Raw genomic sequence first — 12,008 nt, 5'->3', positions numbered from 1 at the left:
TGCAGTTCCGACCCTGTTTACCTGAGAATCAGGTGTGGCCGTAGCTTCCCCTTGCACACTCACACCATACAAGCAAATTTACCACTGCTTAATAGAAATATAGTGCAGTGTGTTAGTTGCCACTTAAAAACGAAGAGATAGCGCCATATGTTTGAAGACAGCTTTTGCCAAGTGTTCGGACTGGTTTCCTGTCTGCTTCGTATTGGCTATCTGTACCGAAGGGGGGAGGCAGGAGGGGCAGAGGGGAAGTTAGCAGTATATATAGCACTTTAGCCGCGCTTTCCCAACAGGAGAACTGCAGGATGAAGTGCGTAACAAGTGTAATCGTATTTGCTGTGTTATACTGCGCCTGGTCAGGTATGTAAATACCTATGTCTTTCTTAATGATTCCTGAAAATTTTTACTGTATAGACCGCTACAATTCAACAATAGACTTACTGCCATCCATTCTCGTCAACTCAGTTTCTATTTAGTTTTGTTTGTATTTATAAAGACGTTTATAGTGACAGTAACTATTCACTATCTGTTGGTTCTTTTCGTCAATTTCATTTCTGTAACGTGTTTCGAAGTACGTATAATGCTTGAGAACAGCACAGAAATAAAAACAATTAGACTAATTGATGGTGATTAGTTGACAGGCATTACGGCAATTAAAATAGACACTTATTTTCTACTTGTTTCATTAATTATTTATTTAGCCTATTATCTAGCACTGTTACTAACTAATAACCAGGAAACTGTATCGCGAATATAAATAATTAGTGGTAAATAACAATGTTTTTGAGACAATTTTTAGCAAGTGCTCACAGCGAAATCGACAGAGGAAAGTATCATAAAGAAAGTTTAAAACAAGTTAGCTGGGAATTTGATCTCATATTTCAGTAACATGCGCGTTTACGACAGTAGTTTCTTAAAAATACAACCGACATTTCTGCACATTTATACAGAAATTTCTTTTAATAGCAGTAGAATGACAGATAAGTAAAGACGAAAAAATGTGCAATACTTCATTTATTTACGATAGTAACCCATCTGTAGATTACTCTATCATAAGGTCCTCTCCCACCGGAGTCAGTTCTTATATTTCGTCAATGCAATCACGTACATAATCCAACTTCCTTGAGTCAAATACTAAAAAATTATTGACTGAAACTATAGCTGTGGAAACGCTATGGAAGATGTGCAGTAGTTTCTGTTAGTTTTGCTGTTTTCTTAGCTATAGGTAAATTAAGGAGTCCAAGAAATGAATCATGGTTGCCATATTTGACTTCAAACACTGCAATTTTTTCTCCATGTTTAGTATGTTCAAATATGAAAATATGTTAGGTAGTGAATAAAGTGATATCACGGAAATCACCAACAACTCCTATAATAATGTGTATTCGTGGAAATTTTCGGTCAAGGGACCATCTTCAGGCCACGGGTGAATGTAAAATCAGATTGAGAAATGGTTCCTTGTCGTCATAAACATAATTATTGTTGGTAGTCACTTGTAAATGCAGCAGTTATCTTAAACATTTATCCATGAGCCATGTATAAGATGGTGGATTCATGTACAGGTGGGAGATCCTGGAACCGATGTCAAGAAACCTGATGTAATGTTCATCCGTGACTTGACGATGGTCTCTTGAGCGAAACTGTTTGTTCGTGAGTAAATACGCATTACAGTTTGTAGCACAGCTTACAGAAAATAACTGCAGGGCTGGTAAACATATCACTGGTAGGTTGTAATATAATGCAGCGAAGTAAGACACTGGACTGGTATTCAGAAGGGAAGCGGTTCAAAAACTCGTTGCTCAGGAGTTGAGCTCCGACCATTGTGGACGTCGCAGTAGCGACTGTTTCCAGCAACATCAAACAAAAACCCGGTCGACACAAATTCAATAACAACGGACAGTGTAAACCAAAATTTTAAAAAGTGACAGGTATGGAGTACGCGGTAACATAAATCCTTCGCCAAAAACACGTCTAACAAGCACTTACCTGTGAGCAGAGAGAGAGAGAGAGAGAGAGAGAGAGAGAGAGAGAGCGTGAGTTGTTTTTCGGACGTGATTTAAGCAAACTTACTGCCGACTCCAGCATCGCAGTGCAGCCAAGAATTCCTAGGAAAATGTAATATCACACGTAGTAGCAAAAGTCGAAGTAGTGTACCGTCGACAACGAGATCATTAGAGACAGGGCACAGGTTCAGATTAGGAATTGATGGGGAAGGAAATCGGCCGTGCCCTTTCAAAGAAACCATCCCGGCGTTTGCCTGAGTTCGGGAAATTGCGGAAATCCTAAATCAGGATGGCCGAACGTGGGTTTGAACCGTCGTCCTCCCGAATGCGAGTCCAGCGTACCAACCACTGCGCCACCTCGCTCTATCTGACACGTGTGGATAACGTCCTTGGGATATAGCGGGAATCTTTCTTCCTTCTTTTGCCTTATTATCCGTCCTCAACATGATAAGGTCGTGAAGGAGATAGTAAGCCGTTTTCCTTGTCCCTCCAGTTAATTAGCTACGTCAGTCGATAAGAGGGGCTTTTTGGCACAGTTTACCAACGAAAGCATTCGACTTGCTTTTCATGCAGGAACAATCCCAGTAAATGTACTTCCATAACTACCTCAGGGTAGATGGCAGAGGGTGCTTCTACTGTTACTATCACTCTTCTTGGACTAGTGAAATGATTACAGAGAAATCTTTTGTGTTTTTGTTAAATCTAGTAAAGTTTTATGTCTGCACGTGATGATGGTGAGAACTAGGACATGTGGTTGACGGTGTGCCTTACAGTGCTAGGTTTTTCAGTCTTCTCAGTAAATTTTCAGAGGAATCTGAGGCGAGCTGAGTGCTTGCAAGCCCGCTGGTGTCACGTAACGTCTCCACTAATATCACTCAGAGCCCAGCACAGAAAATCGTTTATGCTCTATGGTTACTCACACATGGGAGCTCTGCTTGCTTCTGGAAGTAGTTTAGAAGTTCGTTGCGCTCCTTACAACGACACTTTTGGCGTTCTATATCTTCAGTCAATCTACGTCTCTATCTAGACACCACAAGCTGCCTCGCAATGTATGTTGAAGGGTACCTATGGAGACTCTATTGCGCCCCCGTTTTCGTGTTGCGTCCCTATGTCTTCCCATGAAATCTAATTTTCCTGATTTTCCCCGTGTGATCATTCTGTGAGATGTGTATCGGGAGAAAGTATCAGCTCTTGCTTGCTGTGCTTCTTTATCAACTGCTTTAGTTCCTTGCACTTCAGTTTATGTCTCCGTAATTAAAGGAGCATAATTTTTTTTTTGTAGACGGGTGCCTATCCAATTCTTCATCTCTGTTTTTTGTACCTCTTGCGTCAAAAATTCCTCTTTTCAACTAATCTTTGATTCCAAATTGTTTATCCTTCTTCCTTACCTTTGACGTCATCACAAACTTGGCCTGGCTTCTATTCTGAAGTTAATGAGTAATGTAGAGTTTTATATGGATTTGATACCAGTCTTTCCGCAACTCCCAACCTGGAAAATGAGAAACCCTTCTGTCCTGGTTACTATGGCAGGGAAAGTAAACAAAAATAAAATAATGAAAGGACTGATTCAGAAGTCTCGGAGTTGCTATACTCACCCATTGGTTCCTGTGGGTAGGAAAGGATTATTATAGGAGAGGAATTGGATAAGAAAATACAGAACAAACGTTATTTGGCTGCTCAGAGAAGACCCGTCCAGCATTGGTGACCCATCCAGTAGCAATGCTACCACCAGTTTAACTTTCAGTTGCAAACACGCAAACGACTTCACCCACAAGGACAGTGCTTCGTTAATGTGGTCTGCCCTGAGGACACCCATAGAATGAAACGTATACAAAAGAAAAAAAACACCCTGCAGTCAGTCATCATTTGACAGAGGCAAAGAAACGCCTGGCTGAAAGCATGTGGGTCTATAACCAGTTGACGTAGCTGGAACCTCGAGAGTTTATTCAGCCACATGAGCGTGTGTGTGTGCGTGTGTGTGTGTTTGCCTGCGTGCGTGTTCAACATCTACTCCTAAACCACTGGATCAATTTCAACCAAACATGGTACACATATCCCTTATTGTCAGGTGACAATCGCTCTCGATGTAAACACCCCCTGTGTATCATACTTCAGGGGATATGATGCTGTAAACAATGAGATGCGTGAAACTGCTGCATTTTCCATGAGATTTAAATTTATTACTTCTTTGCTGTTAACTCCATGCCAACGCATTTTGCAGACACTATCCACAAATACCACTGAATGTTCATACAATATTATGCCATAGCATGAGAGATCAAAAGCTAAGACGCCACAAACACTGAGATGTACGAAAAACTGCCACAACATGCATTACGTTTAAACTAATTGCTTCTTTGCTGCTGAATCTATTCGCAACGTATTTCACAGACGGTGTCGACATATGCCGCTTAATGTACCTCCATAAATATATCAGCATACGGCATATACTTCAAGACATACACTATGTGATCAAAAGTATCCGGACACCTGGCTGAAAATGACTTACAAGTTCGTGGCACCCTGCATCGGTAATGCAGGAATTCAGTATGGTGTTGTCCCACCCTTAGCCACTCTCGCAGGGATACGTTCAATCACGTGTTGGAAGGTTTCTTGGGGAATGGCAGCCCATTCTTCACGGAGTGCTGCACTGAGGAGAGGTATCGATGTCGGTCGGTGAGGCGAGGCACGATGTCGGCGTTCCAAAACATCCAAAAGGTGTCTATAGGATCAGGACTCTGTGCAGGCCAGTCCATTACAGGGATGTTACTGTTGTGTAACTACTCCGCCACAGGTCGTGCATTATGAATAGGTGGTCGATCGCGTTGAACGATCCAGTCGGCATCCCCGAAATTCTCTTGAACAGTGGGAAACAAGAAGATGCTTAAAACATCGATCTATGCCTGTGCTGTGATAGTGCCAAGCAAAACAACAAGTGGTGCAAGCCCCCTCCATGAAAAATACGACCACACCATAACCCCACTGCCTCCGAATTTTACTGTTGACGTTACACACGCTGCCGGATGACGTTCACGGAGCGTTCGCCATACCCACACCCTGCCATCGGATGGCCACATTGTGTACCGTGATTTGTCCCTCCACTGTTCAATCGTCCAATGTTTACGCCCCTTACACCAAGCGAGGCATTGTTTGACATTTACCGGCGTGATTTGTGGCTTATGAGCAGTCGCTCGATAATGAAATCCAAGTTTTCTCATCTCCTGCCTAACTGTCATAGCCCTTGCAGAGGATCCCGATGCAGTTTGGAATTCCTGTGTGATGGTCTGGATAGATGTCTGCCTATCATACATTACGACCCTCTTCAACTGACGGCGGTCTGTGTCAGTCAACAGACGAGATCAGCCTGTACGCTATTGTGCTGTAAATGTCCCTTCACGCTTCCACTTCACTATGACATCGGAAACAGTGGATCTCGGAATATTTAGGAGTGTGGAAATCTCGTATGACAGAAGTGACACTCAGCCACTTGAACACATGAGTTCCGCGGAGAGCCCCATTCTGCTCTCTCACGATGTCTAATGACTACTGAGGTCGCTGATATGGAGTACCTGGCAATAGGTGGCAGCAAAATGCACCTAATGTGCAAAATGTATTTTTTTGGGGTTGTCCGGATACTTTTGAGCGCATAGTGTATTACATCACAAACAACGAAATGTGCGAAAAAATGTCGCGTTATGTGAATTAAATTTTGTGAATTAAATATTGTTTAGTGCTAAGACACTCCTAAATCGAATCAACTAGAGGAAATCTCTGACTCCCTTCAGCACTTTTGACAGCTTTGTACTGCGAAGCGGAGAAGGGCGTAGGCGAAAACAATAGCCATCTACAGAGCTATGAATAGGCCTTAGAGACGTTTACAAAATCGCATTGTAGGCACGAGAAGCATCTGCACCCGGCCTGGAATACAGTACTTATATATTCGTACATTATTCATATTTCTCGGTACGATTGTTTCATTATTTGGAAAGGGTTTCCACGAATACATAAATATGAATTTTTTTCCTATTTTACACTATAACAGAGCTCATTTTTGTTTTCGTTTCTAATAGAAAGATGGAAAAATGAATAACGGAGCAATGTCAGGTTTGCCAGCTAACACACTATTCATAGATCTATTATAGCCATCTACACACAACAAATATATTTAAAACATAGCTCTCACACGGCATGGAAAGGAACTTCTATGCGCTAAGGTACGAGTACAAAATGCTGACAACTCCTGGGGATACGCAGCCCACAATGCGATAAGACTCCTCGGGGACATTTTTTACGTTAGTTAGTTAGCTGAAAGTTAGCCTCCACTTAACAGTTGAGTGTGTCAGAAACGGTGCACTACGTGCTGTTTATCTGCCGAAAACGTAGTATTATGCCCTTGTTAAAACGACGAGGAAGTTAGATATACACGGGCACGTTCAAGGAACGAAGCCACATTTAGTGACACGTGCTTCTCAGTTTGACGGTCGACGTGTGTAGTACCATAAATGAAGGACATAACTCAGCATGGTGTCATCTTAGAGTATGAAACTGTCTAAACTGTTCGGCAATTCCGTTCTTGAAAATTCTTGCACTTCAATGTTTCGAAGGCGCTGCTGGTTTCGTCTCCAGGTGGCTCTTCTTGAGCTACAGGCCACTCTCTAAATGAGTATCACATCCTGGAAACGACGTAGATTATAGGAGAGCAATTAATGTCTTAGTCAAATGTTATCCGTAATAAATACCAGATGAGAATTATGAATACACTGCATTGCTATGGATGCACCCGTGATTTCATCAGTAGTTGGAATATTTTTTACTATAAATCAACATCTAATCGGCTAGTATTGCTGTGTTTCATATCAAGAGTGAAACTGGAAATCGTTCCAAGTGCTATTTTCTTTCAAAAACGCGCCTCCAGTGTTATTTTGTTTTCGCAACTCTGTTGCATCTCCCTTCACTTGTTCCAAGTGTCAGAAAATGACGAAAATATTTGAAACATTCATTATTAGAAGGTGTGTGGTCTTTGTGCTAAGCAGTGCTTCCCTCACGAGTTCCAAATGCTTTTCCAATCCATACAACTGACTTAATTGTAGCCGTGTAAGATCTGAAAATGCAGTATGATCAAAGTCTCTCACAATCAAGCATCCCAAACAGCTATTAAAAGTCCTTACTCTGAAACACAATAATCGATAAATTATAACGCGTTCAAAAGAGGAAAAATCGTAGCGGATCTATGCTAAGCCATACTTCGGACGAGAACCAGACATTTTTACCAGTTGTAAAATAGAAAGACCTGTACACGATGCTGCCAATTCTGCCTCACCTGCACTGGGCGGTTTCACGAGAAACTTCTCGACATCTGACACCAAGAATGAAACTATCTTAGATGCAGCAGTCAATACTGATGTACTTTGTCATGGAGTAATTTTATTATCCTGTTGTATAAAAAAAGTGACAGATTGGAGAAACGGTTTCTGTAGGTTACTGTTCTTCTACTTAAAATACCTCTGCCTTATAGCTGTATTTGTATTATCACAAATAAAAGTGACGTCTCCGTATCAATGTCGCGAAGAACAAAAATTCCCTTACCAACACTTAGAACCTGTCAGTTTCCTGGTACTGCACGTAGAACGCTAGTGATACATTATTTATTTTCTAATTCGTATCATTACCTGTTGCAGCCATGAGATGTTCACCATAATTCTGTGGAATTAGAATACTTTCTCAATTTTTAGGATTTTGTACATCATTCGGCGAAAAAGGAACCCTTGCAGCATCACTTTTTTGTCCCTCTCTGTCTGTCTACCTGCCTGTCCAACTATTCAAAACACTTTTCCTTAGGAAGGGGTAAACGTATCAAATTGAAACGTAAGTCGCATACAAAGGTCTGCGCTCCTTCAGCTGTTAAAAAATTGAAGCTTCTACGTCAACGCAGTCATACAATACGGCCATTTATGTCAAATATACGACCACGTGTGGCACACATTTTGATACTCTCAAGTTCACTTACCGAAAGGTATAGGGCAATTCCTGTTGAGTCAGAAACATGAAATTTGGCGAGAATCAAGCGTCTCTCTACAGATAAAGCAAAAAATCCGAAAACTGTTAATTTGTAATTATATTACACGAAAGCAGATATTTTATGCTATTCCTTAAAGTCATGGAATTCCCGGGATCGATGTGATACCAGTAACAATAACAGGCAATAATCATAGAAATTCTTGATTCCCAGGATGGATGAACTGTCAATACACATAGTGAAATTTGTACGGAACCCTCGGTGGACGTGTTCTACTGGTACTTATCCGAAGTATTTCGAGACGAATAAATTGTGCACAAGAAGAAGTTGTTGTTGTTGTGGTCTTCAGTCCTGAGACTGGTTTGATGCAGCTCTCAATGCTACTCTATCCTGTGCAAGCTTCTTCATCTCCCAGTACCTACTGCAACCTACATCCTTCTGAATCTGCTTAGTGTATTCATCTCTTGGTCTCCCTCTACGATTTTTATCCTCCACGTTGCCCTCCAATACTAAATTGGTGATCCCTTGATGCCTCAGAACATGTCCTACCAACCGATCCCTTCTCCTAGTCAAGTTGTGCCACAAACTCCTCTTCTCCCCAATCCTATTCAATACCTCCCCATTAGTTATATGATCTACCCATCTAATCTTCAGCATTTTTCTGTGGCACCACATTTCGAAAGCTTCTATTCTCTTCTTGTCTAAACTATTTATCGTCCATGTTTCACTTCCATACATGGCTACACTCCATACAAATACTTTCAGAAAAGACTTCCTGACACTTAAATCTATACTCGATGTTAACAAATTTCTCTTCTTCAGAAACGCTTTCCTTGCCATTGCCAATCTACGTTTTATATCTTCTCTACTTCGACCATCATCAGTTATTTAGCTCCCCAAATAGCAAAACTCCTTTACTACTTTAAGTGTGTCATTTCCTAATCTAATTCCCTCAACATCACCCGACTTAATTCGGCTACATTCCATTATCCTCGTTTTGATTTTGTTGATGTTCATCTTATATCCTCCCTTCAAGACACTATCCATTCCGTTCAACTGCTCTTCCAAGTTCTTTGCTGTCTCTGACAAAATTACAAGGTCATCGGCGAACCTCAAAGTTTTTATTTCTTCTCCATGGATTTCAATACCTACTCCGAATTTTTCTTTTGTTTCCTTCACTGCTTGCTCAATATACAGATTGAATAACATCGGGGATAGGCTACAACCCTTTTTTTTATTCTCCTGACGAAGGCGAAATTTGGCACCTAGAAAGTTTTCCACCTCCACTCTTCAGATATATCCCGAAAGTTTTCCACCTCCACTCTTCAGATATATCCCATCTCTCTCTTACATGTCTCTCACTCCTTTCTCCTGCCTACGCCCCCATCCCTACGAGTGCTGTGATTGTCCTAAATCGACAGTAATTTTTTCGCATGTAATAAGTCAGCACACCCTAACTCAATTCCCACACCATAGCTTAAATATCAGAACTGTCAGCAATTGGATTGGCGACCAAAAATATGAAGTATTCAACCCTAATACCCTTCGTTTCGATTATTTTTACGCTTCATACCCACAGTCCATCCCTAAGGGTGATGGGGTTTCACCCAAAAAACGGTACTTTTTTTCCATACAGTAAGTCATGCCATCACACCAAAAAACATCTTTGTTGTCTCTGTAGATATCACGCTACTGTCGCAGGAAACCACCTCTAGACTTGATAAGGACCTGAATTCGGCGAGAAAGATAGTCCACAAGTTTCCTCAGGTATTCCAATTGCAGCAGAAACCACTCATTTATGGTTAGACCAAGTAGAGCTACCAAATGCAGCAATGCTGGTTGCTGCTTTTCACCGACTGCTCCAAATAGTTCTAGACATCTAGATCTAGCAATCCAACGGGCCAATTGCCGTGCAATGGGGAACTTCAAACCAGGGTGAATGCGTGCAGCCCTCTGAACAGGCCTGCTGTTATCTTGGAAGATGAGAATGTCCACAGAATACACATCATTTAGATGTAGAAGAATGGACAGCAAGTCGTCACCTGGAATGCTGAAATAAACATCGTGGTTCATGGTGAAGTACGAGGGTTACCCAAAAGAAACCGAACTCATTGTTTTGAACTTATTTATTCACATTTTAAGCACAAACCTTCAGTCCCCTTCAAAGTATTCTCTAGTTAATTAATACCTTTGTCTAATCTTTTATTTCATTTTTCAAAACATTGTTTACATTCATCTTTTGTGATGCTTGACAGTACCCCCATAGTTTTTATCTTCACCTCAGCAACGACATCAAAACGCTTTCCTTTTGTGTCCGTTTTCACTCTAGGAAACAAAAAAGAGTCGTACTGGGCAAGGCCGTGTGCGTGAGGCTGTGGTTGGGGGGTTGGGTGGAGGGGGAGGGGCAATGAGCAACAGGAGCCGTACAATTTTTGGTCAAGAATCGTCGTACAGACAGGGCTTTCTTGAGGCGAGGCGAAGTTTTTCACTGGCTTGATTGTTGCTTTGTTTATTTTTGAATTTGGGTTATTTCTGGACTCTTCTTTCAAGGCACAGCAAGCTTCCATGGGAACCCATCCTTTTCATTCCCAAATCTTTCACAATTCACTGCAGTGAAGCCACTCCAGACAGCTCCACAATTTCTTCAGTGGTTCGTCTTCGATCTTTGTTGATAACTGCCCAAATGTTTTCAACATTTTCATGTGATTGGGCAGTGGAAAACGACGAGAATGATGTTTCTTATCAACTAACATTTCACCATTATTGAAAACGGAAAACCACTCAAACACTTGAGTTTTTCCCATATCATCGTCCTTGCATACCGTTTTTAACATTTGAAGAGTTTCTATTCCACGGTTTGCGAGCAAGCATCAGAATTTCACCACAGCACTGTGTTCACGAAAATTAGCCATTGCAAACCCGACAATGACACAAAAGAGTTGTCACTATGTCGAAACTAGACCTGAGCTTCTACAGCGACGGCATTCGGCTTACTCACTTTGGAATGTTCCCTCTATGTGCTACTAGCGACAGAACGCAGTATTTAAAAAGCCCTACCCACCAAAAAATTTGTTTGGTTTCTTTAGGGCGCTCCCTCGTAATCTGAACGAGTGGTGCACAATTCACGGCACGAAAGACACCACAAAACGTCAAAGAGTCAACTGTGGCCTGGATTATTCCCTCCAAGCATTGCTGGTTAAAAGCCTCGTTAGCTCGTAGATGCACTGGACGCTATGGCTAACTCGGAAAGCGGCGGAAGCTTCACTCATCGGTTGACACTACCCCCTTCGTCAACTGCTGCCTAGTTTCTGAGATGTCTGACCCACTGAAGAACTGCAGAGTCTTTATGTGTCGCTGTCAGCAGTCGTCTTGTGGGAGGTACCTGACTCCAGGTGCTCATTGCAAGCTGTACACTTTGCAAAGTCCGCTAGGATACTAGTCGAAATGGACCAGCATTCACTAACAAATACATCATCTTAATCAAATAACATCCAAAGGACGGCTGCAGTTGTTCCATTTTATTACATCAGTGATGAAGGGTGAACTGATCTCCACGTAGCTATTCTACTCCAGCTAAAGCGTTCCAAAACGACAATCTGCTGTTTTAAGGATTCACTATTACTTTGTTCCATGGCCGACGTAGAAAGTTTGGTTGAAATTACGCTGCGAGCTGTCAGCTCTTCCTTCCCGCACCACTGCAAATAAGGCTGTTAGGGGTGTGTTAAGCCTAAAGTATTTTTTTAGACAGTACGCTCTCATGTCAACCACATTTGGTTTAAACTACTCCAAACATTCGAAAGTAGTGTTTTACATGGTACCCTTTTTCTGGTATCACATCAGTCCTTAGGAGTTTAGTCTTATCTTATCCATCACGATGGACGAAACAAGAAAAAAGTGTCTAGACATGGGCTCTAAAATGTATACGTTAAGAGCTACGACCATTTGATCATCTCCGCTACTGTGAAACACACCTCTCGTACTGAACAAGTGCC

At 41.7% G+C, this 12,008-nt stretch overlaps 1 protein-coding gene across 1 annotated transcript in view; it reads left to right on the top strand.

Moving 5' to 3' along the window:
• Positions 1-273: 273 nt before the first annotated feature.
• Positions 274-12,008, top strand: part of LOC124594924 (carbonic anhydrase 1-like) — a 71,954-nt gene continuing 60,219 nt past the window's right edge. The window contains exon 1 of the mRNA XM_047133416.1: positions 274-357. Within this exon, the coding sequence (XP_046989372.1) occupies positions 303-357 (55 nt within the window). The 5' untranslated portion in view covers positions 274-302. The remainder of the gene's footprint in view (positions 358-12,008) is intronic.

The sequence above is a fragment of the Schistocerca americana genome, chromosome 2 (genome assembly GCF_021461395.2).
Source record: "Schistocerca americana isolate TAMUIC-IGC-003095 chromosome 2, iqSchAmer2.1, whole genome shotgun sequence".
NCBI classification, from domain to species: domain Eukaryota; kingdom Metazoa; phylum Arthropoda; class Insecta; order Orthoptera; family Acrididae; genus Schistocerca; species Schistocerca americana.
Note: the sequence above shows the minus strand (reverse complement) of the source record. Positions and strands in the feature narration are given on the sequence as shown.